The sequence below is a fragment of the Hordeum vulgare genome, chromosome 4H (assembly GCF_904849725.1).
Source record: "Hordeum vulgare subsp. vulgare chromosome 4H, MorexV3_pseudomolecules_assembly, whole genome shotgun sequence".
In the NCBI taxonomy this organism is placed as follows: Eukaryota; Viridiplantae; Streptophyta; class Magnoliopsida; order Poales; family Poaceae; genus Hordeum; species Hordeum vulgare.
The window spans coordinates 547,581,632-547,603,733 of record NC_058521.1 but is presented as its reverse complement, the minus strand read 5'-3'; the positions used below and the strand labels follow the sequence as shown (position 1 = coordinate 547,603,733).

At 44.9% G+C, this 22,102-nt stretch overlaps 1 protein-coding gene across 2 annotated transcripts; it reads left to right on the top strand.

Annotated features, from left to right (window-relative positions):
* Window positions 1-281: 281 nt before the first annotated feature.
* Window positions 282-6,948, top strand: LOC123449424 (J domain-containing protein required for chloroplast accumulation response 1). 2 transcript variants are annotated; one of them, XM_045126648.1, is made up of 9 exons: window positions 282-864; window positions 1,708-2,348; window positions 2,518-2,828; window positions 3,077-3,191; window positions 3,577-3,641; window positions 4,662-4,721; window positions 4,820-4,897; window positions 5,791-5,967; window positions 6,691-6,948. In XM_045126648.1, exons 1-9 carry the CDS (start codon window positions 434-436, stop codon window positions 6,727-6,729), a joined length of 1,917 nt encoding a protein of 638 aa, XP_044982583.1. In that variant the 5' UTR covers window positions 282-433; the 3' UTR covers window positions 6,730-6,948. The 2 variants fall into 2 exon arrangements, with proteins under 2 accessions (XP_044982583.1, XP_044982582.1); XM_045126647.1 differs by having other exon boundaries at window positions 3,556-3,641.
* Window positions 6,949-22,102: the final 15,154 nt, after the last annotated feature.

Sequence of the window (22,102 nt, the reverse complement as noted above, 5' to 3'; positions counted from 1 at the left end):
GCTGAGGCGATGGCGGCCGCGCCGCTGCGTTGGTTGGGTGGGAGGAAAGGGGAAGCGCCTCTATATAGAGGGGAGGATGAGGAAGACAGGTTAGGTTTCGGTAGCAACGGAAAGAAATCAACCTTATGGGCCGCCGGCCGAAACATTAGTAAGTGGGCTGCGGAGGACAAGAGAAGCCCATCTCCAAAACTGGCCCAATTGCAACCCGCCAGCCGCGAAAACGACACGAGTGATCGAAATCACTCACGGGCGGCCGTCGCAACGGACAACCGGGTCAGGGCCGCCGACGCCGACGTGGCGGGTCCGACGTCCGAGCGAGCGAAAACCGCAGCCATGCCCAGTCCCAGCGACGCTCCACGCCACAAAACCCAGCTGCGCCCGCCACCTGCTCGGCCAGTTCCCCGCTGCCACACCCACACGCGTCGGCGTCGCCATGGCCGGCGCCCCGCGCAGGTCGGACGTCGACTTCGCCGACGTCTTCGGCGGCCCGCCCCGCCGCTCGTCGGGGAGCGACCGCGGGCGCCGCTCCTCGCTCGACTCGCCCTCCGGCTCCGGCTCCGGCTCCGCGTCCAGGGCGCGGAGCGGGGCCGAGGAGAGGCCCGCCTTCGGGGACCGCACCAGCTCCGGCTTCGCGTCCAGGGAGCGGCGGAGCGGCGGCGAGAGCGGGCCCGGGGAGAGGCCCGTCTTCGGGGACCGCACCAGCTCCGAGCGGAGGCAGCTCGGCCAGGAGTTCTACAAGGACATTTTCCCGGGGGGCGAGCCGCCGGCGTCGCCCAGACGGGGCGGCGCCTCCGGCGATCGGGACGTGTTTGGGGCGCCCACGTCGCCCGGCGGGTCCACCAGCCGCCTGCTGTCGCGGTCCAGGTATTTGGTTCAGTCAGTGTTGTCTGGGATTTTCATACTGAACTACTGAAGCGATGTGAACAGTAGCGGTGCCCGCTGTTGTTCTTATCAAGTTGTAGACATTGTCATGCTAAGAAATGTGAAATTATCGACATTGCCAAGTTTTCAAAATGGGCAAACAGTTGTAACTCTACCATTTATTTGTTGATCATGGAATTTAAACAAAGAAACGATGGAGAATTGGACATGGCGCTATTATCTAGCTGCTCCAAATTGGGTGTGTTGTTTGAGATCTCGTGCTGCTTTGGGTGACACTGAAGAGATTGAGCCATTGGCCATCTCATGGTTGGCTGCGCCGATCAGGGAATTATCTGGTCGTTTGTGCTGGACTTGTTGGGTTATGTTCAAGAATTTGTGGATGGGTGCAAGAGCGAACTTTGATAAGGTGTGAAGGCACACGGTATCGGCAGTCTCGTCATTTTGACATCACAATGCAAGGAAATACTCCCATTGTCCCACTGTCCCATGTCATTCAAACGATCAAGAATCATTTTATGCTATGGAGCACAGCCAGGGGAGTGGATTGAGTTTTCCGATCATGCATGGTGTACGCCCGCTTGTGCTTCTTTAATTGTACCATAGTACTGTTTTCCTTTTCCTTTCTTCCTTTCTTTTCTTGAGCCGTTATTCTATGTTTTAGTGATTTTTTTAAATGGCTCTATTTTAGTGATTGTCATCCACTTCCCCTCATTATATCCAAAATAACTACTATCTGCTCACACCATGTGAAATTTCACTCCACATACGAATGAACAGAATTACATATCATACTTTTTTTATTTCACTTATATATGCTTCTTGCAGCTTCTCCATGAAGTTCACCGGAGGTGTGGACAGTTCAGTGCCTACTTCTCCATCCCGGCATACATCCAACAGAAACGATGATGACACATCTTATGGTTACAGTGTTCCAGTTTCACCGAATTCATCCACGAACAGTTCTTTTGCACAAGGGGTATCCCAGCAAGATTCGAAGAAGAATCCCTTTTCGTGGCATCGATATCCCTTCCTATCCCGGTTCCGTTCAAGTGGAGATAAGAAGGAGAAGGACACTTCTCAACGTGTTAACTCTATGGACAGTGAATGTGAAGGGACTCCTATTAGCTCAGCAAGCTTCATCAGCAGCGACAAGTTCCATTTTTCATTTTATAAGTGGGCAGGGAAAGGAGCTTTGTTGATGTTGCCAGCTAGTGTGCAAGAAAAAGATGGAAATATTATTGGGGTTAGAAGTTTCCCCCAAGTTGTTTTGCAAGGCATCGACCTAATTGATGAGGAAGAAAGCATGTCAACCGCCACGCCTGCATCAAAAAGTCAGACCGACTATGAAGATTACAAATCTGGGAAGGATGGCTTGTTTGAAAGAAAACACAGTATAAACTCAACAACCAAGGAGGAATCTTCAGTGTTTGATGAGTACCTGCAGGGTGATAATTCCAAAGAAGCAGGTGTCCTTTCATTTAAAACGCTGCTTGCATGTCATTAAGTAATGTAGTCTGTCAACTTATAACTTTTCTACCAGTAAACAGCATGGCTCTTTTCTAGGACAGTAATATAAACTGTTTTCGTGTCATTTTGATGTAACTTTATTGAAGCTGGTGCTCTCTCTCTCTTCAGGAACAAAGAAGAGTATCAATAATGCAAAGAACAATGTATCAGCAGGGAGCCCCAGAACTCAAAGTTCACGTCCACCTTCAGGAGAGAAAAGTCGTGGTAGCAGAGTGCTAAAGGATTTCATCAAAATCTTCAGTCCTGAGGTTTCACCAAAGCGAAAAGTGGCAGTTGAGGCTCAAGATCACTTCAGTGGAAAAAATGGAAGCAAAGGTGGAGTTGAAGATAAATTTAGCATCTCGGATTTGGAGACTGGTGAGGATATTAAGACAGATAAAACAAACAACCAGAATGCATTTTCCTCTGCAGCTGCTCAAGTAAGTCAAATCTGGGTGGTCATAATTCCTGGATACTTCACTGAATGCTGATCAAGCTCTGAATTATAAATGTGTGATATTTTCCTTTGTACTCCCTCCATCCCATAATATAAGAGCGTTTTTTGATACTACACTAATGTAAAAAATGTTCTTATATTATGGGACTGAGGGAGTACTATCTTTAAACAAGATAAGCAGTTTGACATTACAAAGATACACCAGTTAGATTAATCTTTAATTTCATTCAGATGAAAGACATACAAGGTAGGATGGAGAAACCCATCCTTACAGTCGATGATGAAATGCTCACAAGAACAGGCAAACTCTCGGGAAAGGAAGATGTTAAACCTCCATCTTCTGATAGTAAGTATACCTGAATGAATTAATGAATCAAATCTGTGAATTGTTTTTGCTTTCAAGGAATAACTTTAATTGGTTAAACCATTGGTTGTTTTTCAATAATCCTGCAGCCCATAAATCCCCACATAGTTCTTTCTAATCTTTGAATGTCCTCTGTAACATTTTTAGGGCTTGCAATACTCAGTATGTAGCAGAGGGGTAGTGTAGGACCGTAAGTGGTTTATTCATGTTTGGCCATAAGTTTCTCCAGATGTTGGTTTGCAAAACATTTCCATATGATTGTTGTCATCATTTTACTGAACTTGTGTCGCTAGCGTAATCTCCAAGAACTTATCTGTGATGTATTTCTTGTTGTTGTGTTTCTTAGAGTTGTTCCATGTTGAAACAGAGGAAAAGGTGCGTGACACAACAAGTCGTGAAGAAAGTCACATGGAAAATCTTGAAGAGTGCGTGGTACGTGCAAAGTCTTTCTGTTATTCAAAAAATAAATTATTCTAGCCTTCTAGGTATAAGAAAATACAATTGTTATTGTTGGTTTGTATACCGAGCAACCATGCTAACCCTGCTTGCTATAATCGGTATATAAACTCCAAGGACCCTGAAAGTTGAAATTCCATCATTGGACTGGTATATAGTTATTACTGCTTTTCTGCTAAGCAAGCTGACTATGTCAGTTTACATCCAGTTAATTGCTAACCTACATGTCTTATAACAAGACACTGTCAAAGGTTGAGACACAAGCCCATGACAACTTGGAATTGGCCAGTTTCTATGCCAATAGCCAGTTTCTTGCTCTTTTTCAGAGCCATGTTGACTGTTACAACGTTTTAAACTTTCTCACTTTTAACAGGTACTGTATGAACCATTATGCCTATCCGCAAACAACACGTACACTGACCATAACCATTTAAGTCATCATCTCAGAATGACATGGCATGAATAGCCCTTTTTTTTGCGAATAATGGCATGGATAGGCCTAACTGTAACACCCAAATATTTCTGATTTAACTTATGGTAATGCTGTTCAGTTAAAGCTGTATACCTAAGTGTTACATTTGGACATGAGTTGCCACCCTCCAACAAAATATTTTAAAGAGAGCATATCTCCACACCATGTTATTCTGGCCTCTAGAGATTCAACATATGCACCATTAGAGTGCCATAACTAGTTACCTACTATATTCAGCTGTAACCCAGGGCCAACATGAAAAAGAACAATATCTTACAAGAGGAAATAATTTAAGAATTCAATTTAGATATAGTTTCCTAATTTATACCATGAAACCTAACCTAGTGATGATTCATTAGCAGAAACCACCAGGATTTGAGCAGTTTGCATCAAATTTTGGAGACTAGACTAATAAAAGTGTGTGCCTCTCTTAACAAAACATAAGTATGAAAGTTGTTCAGCCCATTAGATGTTTTCTCTAACCTTTTTTTTAATGTTTTACCATCTCTTACTTTACAAACCAGGTTGAACATTTGGACGAAGATCAGATTCTTCAGGATGACAATGAAAAGGAACAAATAAAGGTACCACACGGAATAGGAATCGGAGTTCACAACTTGTTGCTTCTTTCGCATTAACTTTATGTTCTATTTCTCAAGCTCTATTGCTTGTTGCAACGTAGATATCTCAATCCAAAATCCGGGAGTGGTCAAAGGGTAAAGAAGGAAATATTCGGTCATTGCTTTCTACACTGCAATATGTAAGTGCAAGAGCATCATTTGAATGTAATCTCATAGTGTATGCCATCTCTGAATTCCCCAGGGCAAAAGTTTCACATCCACATTTGCAATTTTGTGTTGACTCGTCTTCTTCTTTAACCCATTATTAAAATAAATTACCATCTTCTTCCTACTTTAATGGTGCACTAAAAATCAGTGCCATGTTAGGCCAACTCTAAACGATCCCCTAAAAATAGAGGAGCAGATCGGCTGAGTAAACTTAGTGAAGCACTTTTACTCCACTAAATTTTGGCTGGACCTAGCCGAACTCCTAAATTTAGCGGAGTAAAAACCAAATTTAAGTTCAACATAGATTCGATTTAAACAACCAAAATTCGACACGTAATTCTGGTGTGGGCGCGGGGAGATCGGGGAAGCCGGCGAGCCAGCGGAGGCGGCCGCAGCGGCAGCGGCTTGAAGACGCACACGTGGCAGCGGCGCTGCACTCGTGGCAGCGCGGATCCGTGCTGTGGATGGGCGGCGGGGACGGCGGCCACGGGATCCGGCCATTGGGGCAATGGGGGAATCGCCGGCGGCAGGGATTGGGGAAGAAGAGAGGCATGGATGGGTGAAGATTTTTTACTCCGCCGCCGAGCGGTGGAGTAAATATAGGCGCGGGATAAGCGGTGGAGGAATTTTTTTGCTCTTCTAACAGTTTTAGGGGTTTGGCTAGGTCCCGGTTAGAGGAGTAAAACCTGATTTTTACTCCTCTAACCGGTTATAGGGGATCGGCTAGAGTTCGCCTTATGTACATAAAGAAAAATACCTCTTGAACAGGTGTTGTTTTTGTTAAATGAGGCTTTGCTCCTCTTTTCTCTCTTTAGAGTATGACATTGTGATAGTTTTTTCTTTTTAACTTCATGTGCTTCTGTAGGTTCTCTGGCCTGAGAGTGGATGGAAACCAGTTCCATTGGTTAACATAATTGAAGGAGCAGCGGTTAAGAAAGCTTATCAGAGGGCATTATTATGTCTTCATCCAGATAAGTTGCAACAGCGAGGAGCTGCCATGCATCAAAAGTATATAGCAGAAAAGGTTTTTGAGATTCTACAGGTACCATGGATTTATCCCAAATGCCTTCATGTAAAAGAAAATTAAACAACTTTACGGGTTGACTAGAAGTTCATAACAAATTGCTTAGTTACTTCAGGGTAACAGTTCTATATCATTTTTTAAATCATTTTTTAGGGTGAAACTCTATGCTTGTCCAGTTAGAATTGGTGATAGCTAGTTTCTATGTGGTTTATGGTATAGCTGATGGTGGAGTTCACAACAAGTGGCTAACTTATGTCAGGGTACTAGTTGTATACCAGTTTTTCCCATTTTTTGTGAGAAATGAAACTCTATACCAGCTCGATTAGAGGTCGGGATAGCTAGTTTGGTATGTCGTTTACAGGCATAAATGACAGTGGAGGGCAACGTGATATTATGCAATTCTGCTCCACTGTTGTTGCCTTTTATACTACTACAGCCTGATTTTACTCAAATCTGTTGGTGGTTTTCAAAATCATCTCAAATGCACATATCCCGGGCTTTGACTTGCTAACCAAATCATTTGAAGTCAAGTATCAAACCTGTGTGAACGTTTTGCAGGTGTATTCACTCTTGTCTGTACGGCGGTGCTGTAGTATGCATTTCTAGTTGATTTTGTACAAAATAATATCTTCTGTGATGGCTGCGAGCCTGCGACCATTTCTCACGCTGATTCATTGTTGTGAGAAATAACTGTTTTGATTAACCAAAATAATTTACGTGATTCCCCTTTTGTTTCTGCAGGAGGCATGGAAGGAATTCAATTCTGTCACTTTTGGATAGTCTTTCATAGCATTTTTTGTTCAGCATGTCACTGTCTACCGCGGTGCCAAAATGGACATGGTACAAGGACATTTCTTTAAGCCGACGAACTACGCCTTTTGTACGTACTTGTTTTGGTGTAAATGCAAGTGTGAATCTGGAGAACCGGCCATTGCTCCCCTTTGCTAAACGAAAAGAATTTTTTTAGCAATTAAAGTATTAAACTACACTCTTTGGTTATGGACTTTTGGTGTATTTTGATGATTGAAATTATCCATATGCTATGCTTATGCACCTGAAGCCTGGTCCTTGCTTGATTACCGAGTCTTGAAATGTTGAAATTTCCAGTAAGAATGCAGATTCTACCTTTTTTTTAGAAAAGGGGATGACCACTGGTCTCTACATCTAGATGATAAATGCAGCCACTTTATTAATTATTTATAAAGATATTACAAAACAGTACATCAGTATGTTTGAAGCCACCATCTCAACAACATTTGCCGCTATTCATATCCACTTGATGAAGAGGTGTCAAAATTTCGAACCGAATACCAAACAGATTTCGCAACAAAGACTAACATCTAAAGTCAGAGGTCCCAATCAAGCCACAATGTCGGGTTTGGGACACACACTGGTATGGTGCACTCTCAGACATGACTATCGCCGTCTTCCACTTATCTATCTTTAAAAAATAAACTAACACTTCAACCTTGCCAGGCATGTCCTCCATGCCACCACGACGTCAAACAACACCGTCCTCCTGCATGAGTCCGTCAACCTGCATTGGACGTCGAGACTCCATTGTGCCATGCCATCGAGATCCACCGTCATTCATGCGGAAGATGAAACCCACACCCCGCTTCTGGGCCCTTCCAGTGAGCACCTGTTCCAAAACGATGCCCTAGAAGGAAGAACGACATCGAAGATATCGTTACCGTCCGATCCGGAATGACCTAGATCTAAGGTTTTTCCCGAAACAGCCCAAGGATGATGGCATTGCCTGCAACGACGATGCCTCAACAAAAAACGTTAGGATCGAAGTCGACACGATTTTCACTGGCGGTCGCGCCATCCCGACCCAATAGCTGACTGGAACCATGCGGTGCCTCTTTGAGTAGACGCACGCAACCGTAGAACTACGAGGACTGCCACCACAGCTCCGATCCACCATCGCCGCCGACCACTACTGCCCAGAAGGCACCACCAGCCGACCGTCGTCGTCATCTAGCCCGCGCCGCCTAGTACCTGGGACCACGGGTCTGGGCCAGATTGCCACCACCGCCAAGACCCAGCACGCCCCACCACCGAAGGACACATCTGCGTCACCCGCCTCCCTACGTAGCTGCTTGGAAGCCGGATCACGCCGCCGTGATCCTCCGCATCACGATGCCCTTGCCCGTCAAATCCGGCCCACATCGGATCCGCACGCGAGGGGGCGGAAGAGCTCTGCTGCCGCCGACACCGGTCGGCGTCGAATTCAGATTCTACTTGTTCACGGATTTCACCCGAGGGTCATGTGCATTGCCAGATCCAACACAAGAACAAAATAACCTGGAAAATTAAGCATGCTACGTGTAAGGCAATACGCATCTTTCGAACAATCAATGTTGATTAGAGGCTGGCGAGATAAGCAAAGATACGGGGCGGGTTTGGTTTTCTTTTTTAAAGAAGGCGGAACCCCGGCCTCTGCATCGAATGATGTATGCGGCATTTTATTAATATCACACCTAAGTCTCAAAAGTACAAAGGAGTCTAGCAAAAGTACAAGTAAAGATACACGGCGTATGTCGCGTGAGAGCCGGAGATGATAATAGACGTAGATGCCTAACCACCTATCCTATTAATATGTCATCATCCAAACCGGTTGAATATACCCTGAGCTACCATCTTCCATCAGACACACCCAGTAACCATAGGCTCCTTGACTTCCACAGGAGTGAGTAAGGACGACGTGCGGATCAAGGCATTAGCCCTGAATATGACCTGCAAAAAGTGAATATGACAATGTCTGTTAAACACTAAGTCGTTCCTGCAATTCCATGCAGCCCATAAAAGTGCACATGATCCTACGCGGATAAGTTGAGCAATTTCCCCATCAACCCCCTTTAACCACGTCCCAAATAACGTGTTTATACTATTAGGTGGATTGATGTTGAAAGCAGTGTGAAACGATCGCCATAAAAGTTTAGCCATGGGACATTCAAGAAAGAGGTGCTTAATAGTTCCGTTATCCTGACAGAAGCTGCATCTTGGATTGCCTTTCACTTAAGCTTTGCTAAATTATCCTTCGTTAGAATAATCCCTTTGTGGACAAACTACATGAAGATCTTAATTCTAAGTGGAACTTTGACCTTCCAGATATGCAAAGATTTTGGAATTGGCGTTGAATCTATGAGATGCAAATACATAGATTTTACCGTGAAAATTCCGTTAGCGGTCAACTTCCACTAAACATTATCAGGGCAATCAGAACGTTTGATGTCCATCAGCCTTCTGACAAGATGCAACCAGCTAATCCATCTGTTACCCAACAAGGCTCTACGAAACTGAATATTTAGAGAGAGACTCCCGTAATATTGACGCAACAGACGTCTGTCAACGTTGTGTAATATGGTACAGCTGCCGATACTGAATGTGTCGGTGAATACTCACAACATATGCCATAGGTAGGCTAAAGTCAATGAAAACCGAAGTGACAACGGAGGGTGCTGGGGACGAGGTTGGTACAAGCATGGAATGCACGATGTACCCAGGTTCAGGGCTCTCCGTAGAGATAATACACCTAGTCCTGCCGGAGTGTATGATGTATATGGACGGGATTACAAGGTTGCTCCTGGAGCTGTATTGCGAAGGAGGAAGAGGGGAGCAGCCGGCTCGTCTCTGCCTCTCCTATGTGGTTGGTGAGGGTGTGTGTAATCTGTTGACCGACCCTCTGTATGGAGGGGGCCGGGGGGTTTTATAGACGAACCCACCGGCCTACAATATGGATAAAGGTACAAGAATGGGACCCGGCTAGCAGCCTCGTCGGCTGGCCAGGGAGCCCACGAGGGTCTTGTCTTGTCGCTTGAGGGGCCCGCCGGCTGCGAGGTCCGGTCTGGCTGTGGGACCCGTCGGCTAGCCAATGGAGCTCTCGTGTAAGGTTGACGGAGGGCACTGTTGGAAATATGCCCTAGAGGCAATAATAATTAGTTTTTATTATATTTCTTTGTTCATGATAATCGTTTATTATCCATGCTATAATTGTATTGATTGGAAACACAATACTTGTGTGGATAAATAGACAAAACACTGTCCCTAGTAAGCCTCTAGTTGACTAGCTCGTTGATCAAAGATGGTCAAGGTTTCCTGGCCATAGGCAAGCGTTGTTACTTGATAACGGGATCACATCATTAGGAGAATCATGTGATGGACTAGACCCAAACTAATAGACGTAGCATGTTGATCATGTCATTTTGTTGCTACTGTTTTCTACGTGTCAAGTATTTGTTCCTATGACCATGAGATCATATAACTCACTCACACCGGAGGAATGCTTTGTGTGTGTCAAACGTCGCAACGTAACTGGGTGACTATAAAGATGCTCTACAGGTATCTCCGAAGGTGTTCGTTGAGTTAGTATGGATCAAGACTGGGATTTGTCACTCCGTATGACGGAGAGGTATCTCGGGGCCCACTCGGTAATACAACATCACACACAAGCCTTGCAAGCAATGTGACTTAGTGTAAGTTGCGGGATACTGTATTACGGAACGAGTAAAGAGACTTGCCGGTAAACGAGACTGAAATAGGTATGCGGATACTGACGATCGAATCTCGCGCAAGTAACATACTGAAGTACAAAGGGAATGACATACGACATTATATGAATCCTTGGCACTGAGGTTCAAACGATAAGATCTTCGTAGAATATGTAGGATCCAATATGGCATCCAGGTTCCGCTATTGGATATTGACCGAGGAGTCTCTCGGGTCATGTCTACATAGTTCTCGAACCCGCACGGTCTGCACACTTAAGGTTCGACGTTGTTTTATGCGTATTTGAGTTATATGGTTGGTTACCGAATGTTGTTCGGAGTCCCGGATGAGATCACAGACGTCACGAGGGTTTTCGGAATGGTCCGGAAACGAAGATTGATATATAGGATGACCTCATTTGGTTACCGGAAGGTTTTCGTGCATTACCAGAAAAGTTTCGGGCTCATCCGTAGTGTACTGGGAGTGCCGGGAGGGGTGCCGGGGACCATCAGGAGGGGTGTCACGCCCCAAGGGGTCTCATGGGCTATGGGAAGAGATAAACCAGCCCCTAGTGGGCTGGAATAAGTTCCCATTAAGGCCCATAAGGTTTGAGAAGGAAAAAACACAAGGTGGAAAGAGTTTCCAAGTGGGAAGGTGGAATCCTACTCCAAGTAGGATTGGAGTAGGACTCCTCCACCTCCAATTTCGGCCAAACCTTTAGGTTTTGAGGCTGCCTCCTCCCCTCCCTCCCTCCTATATATAGTGGGGTTTTAGGGCTGATTTGAGACAACTTTTCAAGGCAGCCCGACCACATACCTCCACGGTTTTACCTCTAGATCGCGTTTCTGCGGAGCTCGGGCGGAGCCCTGCTGAGATTAGATCACCACCAACCTCCGGAGCGCCATCACGTTGCCGGAGAACTCATCTACCTCTCCGTCTCTCTTGCTGGATCAAGAAGGCCGAGATCATCGTCGAGCTGTACGTGTGCTGAACGCGGAGGTGCCGTCCGTTCGGCACTAGATCGGAGCGGATTGTGGGACGAATCGTGGGACAGTTCATGGGACGGTTCGCGGCGCGGATCGAGGGACGTGAGGACATTCCACTACATCAACCGCGTTTCTTAACGCTTCTGCTGTGCGATATAAAAGGGTACGTAGATCGGAAATCCCCTCTCGTAACTGGACATCACCATGATAGGTCGTCGTGCGCGTAGGAAAATTTTTGTTTCCCATGCGACGTTCCTCAACAGTGGTATCAGAGCTAGGTTCATGCGTAGATGTAATCTCGAGTAGAACACAAAAGTTTTTGTGGGCGGTGATGTGCGTTTTGCTGCCCTCCTTAGTCTTTTCTTGATTCCGCGGTATTGTTGGATCGAAGCGGCTCGGACCGACATTACTCGTACGCTTACGAGAGACTGGTTTCATCGCTACGAGTAACTCCGTTGCTCAAATATGACCGGCGAGTGTCGGTTTCTCCAACTTTAGTTGAATCGGATTTGACCGAGAAGGTCCTTGGATGAGGTTAAATAGCAATTCATATATCTCCGTTGTGGTGTTTGCGTAAGTAAGATGTGATCCTACTAGATACCCATGGTCACCACGTAAAACATGCAACAACAATTAGAGGACGTCTAACTTGTTTTTGCAGGGTATGCTTGTGATGTGATATGGCCAACGATGTGATGTGATATATTGGATGTATGAGATGATCATGTTGTAATAGTTAATATCGACTTGCACGTCGATGGTACGACAACCGGCAGGAGCCATAGGGTTGTCTTTAAACTAACGTTTGTGCTTGCAGATGCGTTTACTATATTGCTAGGACGTAGCTTTAGTAGTAATAGCATGAGTAGCACGACAACCCCGATGGCGACACGTTGATGGAGATCATGATGATGGAGATCATGATGATGGAGATCATGGTGTGACGCTGGTGACAAGAAGATCGTGCCGGTGCTTTGGTGATGGAGATCAAGAAGCACATGATGATGGCCATATCATGTCACTTATGAATTGCATGTGATGTTAATACTTTATGTACCTTATCTTGCTTAGAACGACGGTAGCATTATGAGGTGATCTCTCACTAAAATTTCAAGACGAAATTGTGTTCTCCCCGACTGTGCACCGTTGCGACAGTTCTTCGTTTCGAGACACCACGTGATGATCGGGTGTGATAGACTCAATGTTCACATACAACGGGTGCAAAACAGTTGCACACGCGGAACACTTGGGTTAAGCTTGACGAGCCTAGCATGTGCAGACATGGCCTCGGAACACATGAGACCGAAAGGTCGAGCATGAATCGTATAGTTGATATGATTAGCATAGAGATGCTTACCACTGAAACTATTCTCGACTCACGTGATGATCGGACTTGAGATAGTGGATTTGGATCATGTACCACTCAAATGACTAGAGAGATGTACTTTTTGAGTGGGAGTTCTTAAGTAATATGATTAATTGAACTAATTGTCATGAACATAGTCTAATGGTCTTTACGAATTACGATGTAGCTTGCGCTATAGCTCTACTGTTTTTATATGTTCCTAGAGAAAATTTAGTTGGAAGTTGATAGTAGCAAACTTTGCAGACTGAGTCTGTAAAACCGAGGATTGTCCTCGTTGCTGCGCAGAAGGCTTATGTCCTTAATGCACCACTCGGTGTGCTGCACCTCGAGCGTCGTCTGTAGATGTTGTGAACATCCGACATACACGTTTCTGATGACTACACGATAGTTCAGTGCAAAATACTCAATGGCTTAGAAGCAAGGCGCCGAAGACGTTTTGAAATGTCACGGAACATAAGAGATGTTCTAAAGAGATGGAATTGTGATTTCATGCTTGTGCCCTTCTTAAGAGGTATGAGACCTCCGACAAGATTCTTTGTTCATGAAGTAAAGGAGAAAATCTCAATCGTTGAGCGTGTGCTCAGATTATCTGAGTACGACAATCGCTTGAATCAAGTGGGAGTTGATCTTCCAGATAAGATAGTGATGGTTCTCCAAAGTCACTGCCACCAAGCTGTGAGAGCTTCGTGATGAACTATAACATATCAAGGATAGGTACAATGATCCTTGAGCGATTCGCGATGTTTGACACTGCGAGAGTAGAAATCAAGAAGGAGCATCAATAGTTGATTTTTAGTAAAACCACTAAGTTTCGAGAAAGGCAAGGGCTAGAAGGGATACTTCGTGAAACGGCAAAGCAGTTGCTGCACTAATGAAGAGACCCCAGATTAAACCCAAGCCCGGGACTAAGTGCTTCTGTTATGAGGGGAACGGTCACTGAGGTGGAGCAACTCTAGATACTTGGTAGATAAGAAGGCTGGCAAAAGTCGAAAGAAGTATATTTGATATACATGATGTTGATGTGTACTTTACTAGTACTCCTAGTAGCACGAGGGTATTGGATACCGGTTCGGTTGCTAAGTGATTAGTAACACGAAATGAAAGCTACGGCATAAATGGAGACTAGCTAAAGGCGAGGTGACGATACGTGTTGGAAGTGTTTCCAAGGTTGATATGATCAAACGTCGCACACTCCCTCTACCATCGGGATTGGTGTTAAACCTAAATAATTGTTATTTGGTGCTTGCGTTAAGCATGAACATGATTGGATCGTGTCTATTGCAATACGATTATTCATTTAAAGAGAATAATGGTTACTTTATTTGCTTGAATAATCACCTTCAATGGTTTATTGAATCTCGATCGTAGTGTTACACATGTTCATGATATTGGTGCCAAAAGATACGAGGTAATGATGATAGTACCACTTACTTGTGGCACTACCGCTTGAGTCATGTTGGTATAAATTGCATGAAGAGGCTCCATGCTGATGGATCTTTATACTCACTTGATTTTGAATCACTAGTGACATGCAAATCATACCACATGAGCAAGGCCGTGTTTTCATTGAGATGAAACAAGATAGTAACTTGTTGGAAGTGATACATTTTGATGTATGCAGTCCAATGGGTGCTGAGACACGCAGTGGATATCATTATGTTCTTACTTCAATGACGATTTGAGCAGATACAAGAGTATTTACTTAATGAATCACAAGTCTGAAATATTGAAAGGTTCAATTCTGTTTCAGGAGTGAAGTTCGTCGTAACAAGAGGATAAACTGTCTACGATATGATCATAGAAATGAATAGCTGAGTTACGAGTTTTGGTACGCAGTTAAGACAATGTGGAAATTGTTTCGCAGTTCATGCCACCTGGAACATCATAGTGCGATGATGTGTGTGAACGTCATAGCCACACACTATTTGGTATGGTGCATGCTATGATGTCTCTTATCGAATTACCACTATCGTTTATGGGTTATGCATTAGAGACAACCACATTCACTTTAGCCCATTCACTATATTTATTATTGCCTCTCGGGCATAATTCCAACAGTCTCCCACTTGCACTAGAGTCAATAATCTAGCCCTCACATCATCATGCGAATTACATTGTAATAAATCTAACACCCATACAGTTCTGGTGTTGATCATGCTTTGGCCGTGGAAGAGGTTTAGTCAGCGGGTCTGCTACATTCAGATCCGTGTGCACTTTGCATATATTTACGTCCTCTCCTTCGACGTAGTCGCGGATGAGGTTGAAGCGTCGTTTGATGTGTCTGGACTTCTTGTGAAACCGTGGTTCCTTTGCTAAGGCAATGGCACCCGTGTTGTCACAGAACAAGGTTATTGGATTCAGTGCGCTTGGCACCACTCCAAGATCCGTCATGAATTGCTTCATCCAGACACCCTCCTTAGCCGCCTCCGAGGCAGCCATGTACTTCGCTTCACATGTAGAATCTGCTACGACGCTTTGCTTGGAATAAATACGTATCCGGTTTGCGACTTAGAGTCGTCCGGATCTGTGTCAAAGCTTGCATCGACGTAACCTTCTACAGCGAGCTCTTCGTCACCTTCATACACGAGAAACATCTCCTTAGTCCTTTTCAGGTACTTCAGGATATTCTTGACCGCTGTCCAGTGATCCACTCCTGGATTACTCTGGAACCTACCTGCCATACTTATGGCCAGGCTAACATCCGGTCTAGTGCACAACATTGCATACATGATAGAACCTATGGCTGAAGCATAGGGGACGGAGCGCATATGCTCTCTATCTTCATCAGTTGCTGGGCACTGAGTCTTACTCAATCTCATACCTTGTAAAACTGGCAAGAACCCTTTCTTGGACTGTTCCATTTTGAACCTCTTCAAAACTTTATCAAGGTATGTGCTTTGTGAAAGTCCTATCAGGCGTTTTGATCTATCCCTATAGATCTTAATGCCTAGAATGTAAGCAGCTTCTCCTAGGTCCTTCATAGAGAAACTTTTATTCAAGTAATCCTTTATGCTCTCCAAAAACTCCGCGTTGTTTCCAATCAGCAATATGTCATCCACATATAATATTAGAAACGCCACAGAGCTCCCACTCACTTTCTTGTAAATACAAGATTCTCCAACCACTTGTATAAACCCAAATGCTTTGATCACCTCATCAAAGCGTTTGTTCCAACTCCGAGATGCTTGCACCAGTCCATAAATGAATCGCTGGAGCTTGCACACCTTGTTAGCATTCTTAGGATCGACAAAACCTTCGGGTTGCATCATATACAATTCTTCCTTAAGGAAACCGTTAAGGAACGCCGTTTTGACATCCATCTGCCAGATTTCATAATCGAAAAATGCAGCTATTGCTAACATGATTCTGACGGACTTAAGCATCGCTACGGGTGAGAATGTCTCATCGTAGTCAACTCCTTGAACTTGTGAAAAACCCTTTGCCACAAGTCGAGCTTTATAAACGGTTACATTGCCGTCAGCGTCCGTCTTCCTCTTAAAGATCCATTTGTTCTGAATAGCCTTGCGGCCCTCAGGCAGTACCTCCAAAGTCCACACTTTGTTCTCATACATGGATCCTATCTCGGACTTCATGGCTTCTAGCCATTTGTGGGAATCCGGGCCCACCATTGCTTCTTCATAATTTGCAGGTTCATTGTTGTCCAACAACATGATTGATAAGACGGGATTACCGTACCACTCTAGAGCAGCACATGGTCTCGTCGACCTGCGTGGTTCGACAGAAACTTGAACCGGAGTTTCATGATCACCATCATTAACTTCCTCCTCAGCCGGCGTCGCAACGACAGAGGTTTCCCCTTGCCCTGCGCCACCATCCAGAGGGATGAGAGGTTCGACAACCTCGTCAAGTTCTATCTTCCTCCTACTCAATTCTCTCGAGAGAAACTCCTTCTCGAGAAAAGCTCCGTTTTAGCAACAAACACTTTGCCCTCGGATTTGAGATAGAAGGTGTACCCAACTGTCTCCTTTGGGTAACATATGAAGACGCACTTTTCCGCTTTGGGTTCCAGCTCTTCAGGCTGAAGCTTTTTGACATAAGCATCACATCCCCAAACCTTAAGAAACGACAACTTTGGCCTTTTGCCATACCATAGTTCATATGGCGTCGTCTCAACGGATTTTGATGGTGCCCTATTTAAAGTGAATGCAGCTGTTTCTAATGCATAACCCCAAAACGATAATGGCAAATCGGTAAGAGACATCATAGATCGCACCATCTCTAATAAAGTACGATTACGACGTTCGGACACACCATTACACTGTGGTGTTCCAGGCGGTGTTAACTGTGAAACAATTCCACATTGTCTTAAGTGAGCACCAAACTCGAAACTCAGATATTCACCCCCACGATCAGACCGTAGGAACTTGATCTTCTTGTTACGATGATTTTCAACTTCACTCTAAAATTGCTTGAACTTTTCAAATGTTTCAGACTTGTGGTTCATCAAGTAGACATAACCATATCTACTCAAATCGTCAGTGAAGGTGAGAAAATAACGATATCCGCCGCGTGCCTCCACGCTCATCGGACCACACACATCGGTATGTATGATTTCCAACAAGTCACTTGCACGCTCCATTGTTCCAGAGAACGGAGTCTTAGTCATCTTGCCCATGAGGCATGGTTCGCACGTGTCAAGTGAATCAAAGTCAAGTGACTCCAAAAGTCCATCAGCATGGAGTTTCTTCATGCGCTTTGCACCAATATGACCTAAGCGGTAGTGCCACAAAAATATGGCGCTATCATTGTTAACTCTAACTCTTTTGGTCTCAATGTTATGTATGTGTGTATCGCTATCAAGATTCAATATGAACAATCCTCTCACATTGGGTGCATGACCATCAAAGATGTTACTCATAGAAATAGAACAACCATTATTCTCTGACTTAAAAGAGTAACCGTCTCACGATAAACAAGATCCAGATACAATGTTCATGCTCAACGCAGGCACTAAATAACAATGATTTAAGTTCATAACTAATCTTGATGGTAACTGAAGTGAAACTGTGCCGACGGCGATTGCATCAACCTTGGAACCATTTCCCACGCGCATCGTCACTTCATCTTTCGCCAGCCTTCGTCTATTCCGCAGTTCCTGTTTCGAGTTGCAAATATGAGCAACAGAACCGGTATCGAATACCCAGGCACTACTACGAGAGCCAGTTAAGTACACATCAATAACTTGTATATCAAATATACCTGATTTTTCTTTGGCCGCCTTTTTATCTGCCAGATACTTGGGGCAATTGCGCTTCGAGTGACCCATACCCTTGCAATAGTAACACTCCATTTCAGGCTTAGGTCCAGCTTTGGATTTCTTCGTCGGATTGGCAACAGGCTTGCCGCTCTTCTTTGAATTACCCTTCTTGCCTTTGCCGTTTCTCTTGAAACTAGTGGTCTTATTCACCATCAACACTTGATGCTCTTTACGGAGTTGAGGCTCTGCGACTTTCAGCATCGCAAACAACTCGCCGGGAGACTTGTTCATCCCTTGCATGTTGTAGTTCAACACAAAGCCTTTATAGCTTGGCGGCAGTGATTGAAGGATTCTGTCAGTGATAGCCTCTTGCGGGAGTTCAATCCCCAGCTCAGCTAGACGGTTTAAGTACCCAGACATTTTGAGCACATGTTCACTGACAGACGAGTTTTCCTCCATATTGCAAGCATAGAATTTATCGGAGGTCTCATACCTCTCGATCCGGGCGTTCTTCTGAAAGATAAACTTCAACTCCTGGAACATCTCAAATGCTCCATGACGCTCAAAGCGACGTTGAAGTCCCGGTTCTAACCATACAAAACTGCACATTGAACTACTGAGTAGTCCTCCTTACGTGCTAACCAAGCGTTCTCAACATCCTGATCAGCCGTAGCGGGTGGTTCATCTCCTAGTGCAACATTAAGGACATAATCCTTCTTTCTAGCTTGTAAGATTAGCTTAAGATTACGAGCCCAGTCTACAAAGTTGCTTCCATCATCTTTCAACTTAGCTTTCTCTAGGAACGTATTAAAATTCAGGGTGACTGTCGCGTGAGCCATGATCTACAACACAAATATATTCAAAGTGGACTTAGACTATGTTCAAGATAATTAGAGTTTAACTTAATCAAAATTATACGCTAAACTCCCACTCAAAAAGTACATCTCTCTAGTCATTTGAGTGGTTCATGATCCACTTACACTAGCTCAAGTCCGGTCATCACGTGAGTTGAGTATAGTTTCAGTGGTAAGCATCCCTATGCTAATCATATCATCTATATGATTCATGATCGACCTTTCGGTCTCATGTGTTCCGAGGCCATATCTGCACATGCTAGGCTCGTCAAGCTTAACCCGAGTGTTCCGCTGTGCGCAACTGTTTTGCACCCGTTGTATGGGAACGTTGAGTCTATCACACCCGATCATCACGTGGTGTCTCGAAACGACGAACTGTAGCAACGGTGCACAGTCGGGGAGAACACAATTTCGTCTTGAAATTTTAGTGAGAGATCACCTCATAATGCTACCGTCATTCTAAGCAAAATAAGGTGCATAAAAGGATTAACATCACATGCAATTCATAAGCGACATGATATGGCCATCATCACGTGCTTCTTGATCTCCATCACCAAAGCACCGGCACGATCTTCTTGTCACCGGTGCCGCACCATGATCTCCATCAACGTGTCGCCATCGGGGTTGTCGTGCTACTCATGCTATTACTACTAAAGCTACATCCTAGCAAAATAGTAGACGCATCTGCAAGCACAAACGTTAGTATAAAGACAACCCTATGGCTCCTGTCGGTTGCCGTACCATCGACGTGCAAGTCGATATTATCTATTACAACATGATCATCTCATACATCCAATATATCACATCACATCGTTGGCCATATCACATCACAAGCATACCCTGCAAAAACAAGTTAGACGTCCTCTAATTTTGTTGTTGCATGTTTTACGTGGTGACCACGGGTATCTAGTAGGATCGCATCTTACTTACGCAAACACCACAACGGAGATATATGAGTTGCTATTTAACCTCATCCAAGGACCTCCTCGGTCAAATCCGATTCAACTAAAGTTGGAGAAACCGACACTTGCCAGTCATCTTTGAGCAACGGGGTTACTCGTAGCGATGAAACCAGTCTCTCGTAAGCGTACGAGTAATGTCGGTCCAAGCCGCTTCAATCCAACAATACCGCGGAATCAAGAAAAGACTAAGGAGGGCAGCAAAACGCACATCGCCGCCCACAAAAACTTTTGTGTTCTACTCGAGAAGACATCTACGCATGAACCTAGCTCATGATGCCACTGTAGGGGAACGTCGCATGGGAAACAAAAATTTTCCTACGTGCACGAAGACCTATCATGGTGATGTCCATCTACGAGAGGGGATGAGTGATCTACGTACCCTTGTAGACCGTACAATAGAAGCGTTAGTGAACGCGGTTGATGTAGTGGAACGTCCTCACGTCCCTCGATCCGCCCCGCGAACAATCCCGCTATCAGTCCCACGATCTAGTACCGAACGGATGGCACCTCCGCGTTCAGCACACGTACAACTCGATGATGATCTCGGCCTTCTTGATCCAGCAAGAGAGACGGAGAGGTAGAAGAGTTCTCCGGCAGCGTGACGGCGCTCCGGAGGTTGGTGATGACCTTGTCTCAGCAGGGCTCCGCCCGAGCTTCGCAGAAACGCGATCTAGAGGAAAAACCGTGGAGGTATGTGGTCGGGCTGCCGTGGAAAAGTCGTCGTAAATCAGCCCTAAAACCTCCGTATATATAGGTGGGAGAGAGGGGACCTTGACTTGGGGCTCAAGGAGCCCAAAGGGGGTCGAACGAGCCAAGGGGGGAAGGTCTCCCCCCCCAAACCGAGTTGGACTTGGTTTGGTGGGTGGGAGTCCTTCCTTCCCTTCCCACCTCCTCTTTTTTTTTTCTTTCTCTTTGATTTTTCTTCCAATGTGCATAGGGCCCTTTTGGGCTGTCACACCAGCCCACTAAGGGCTGGTGTGCCACCCTCAAGGCCTATGGGCTTCCCCGGGGTGGGTTGCCCCCCCGGTGAACTCCCGGAACCCATTCGTCATTCCCGGTACATTCCCGGTGACTCCGAAAACCTTCCGGTAATCAAATGAGGTCATCCTATATATCAATATTCGTTTCCGGACCATTCCGGAAACCCTCGTGACGTCCGTGATCTCATCCGGGACTCCGAACAACATTCGGTAACCAACCATATAACTCAAATACGCATAAAACAACGTCGAACCTTAAGTGTGCAGACCCTGCGGGTTCGAGAACTATGTAGACATGACCCGAGAGACTCCTCGGTCAATTTCCAATAGAGGGACCTGGATGCCCATATTGGATCCTACATATTCTACGAAGATCTTATCGTTTGAACCTCAGTGTCAAGGATTCATATAATCCCGTATGTCATTCCCTTTATCCTTCGGTATGTTACTTGCCCGAGATTCGATCGTCAGTATCCGCATACCTATTTCAATCTCGTTTACCGGCAAGTCTCTTTACTTGTTCCGTAATACAAGATCCCGTAACTTACACTAAGTCACATTGCTTGCAAGGCTTGTGTGTGATGTTGTATTACCGAGTGGGCCCCGAGATACCTCTCCGTCACACGGAGTGACAAATCCCAGTCTTGATCCATACTAACTCAACTAACACCTTCGGAGATACCTGTAGAGCATCTTTATAGTCACCCAGTTACGTTGCGACGTTTGATACAGACAAAGTATTCCTCCGGTGTCAGTGAGTTATATGATCTCATGGTCATAGGAACAAATACTTGACACGTAGAAAACAGTAGCAACAAAATGACACGATCAACATGCTACGTCTATTAGTTTGGGTCTAGTCCATCATGTGATTCTCCTAATGAGTGATCCAGTTATCAAGCAACAACACCTTGTTCATAATCAGAAGACACTGACTATCTTTGATCAACTGGCTAGCCAACTAGAGGCTTGCTAGGGACAGTGTTTTGTCTATGTATCCACACATGTAAATGAGTCTTCATTCAATACACTTATAGCATGGATAATAAACGATTATCTTGATACAAGAATTATAATAATAACTATATTTATTATTGCCTCTAGGGCATAATTCCAACAAATACTTGTGTGGATACATAGACAAAACACTGTCCCTAGTAAGCCTCTAGTTGACTAGCTCGTTGATCAAAGATGGTCAAGGTTTCCTGGCCATAGGCAAGTGTTGTTACTTGATAACGGGATCACATCATTAGGACAATCATGTGATGGACTAGACCCAAACTAATAGACGTA

Bases quoted from the DNA above. Each gene is read 5' to 3' on its own strand.
- LOC123449424 (XM_045126647.1), top strand. From the start codon at position 434: ATGGCCGGCGCCCCGCGCAGGTCGGACGTCGACTTCGCCGACGTCTTC. The intron at 865-1,707 runs GTATTTGGTTCA...TGCTTCTTGCAG, and splicing joins CGCCTGCTGTCGCGGTCCAG to CTTCTCCATGAAGTTCACCG. The intron at 4,722-4,819 runs GTACCACACGGA...GTTGCAACGTAG, and splicing joins ATGAAAAGGAACAAATAAAG to ATATCTCAATCCAAAATCCG.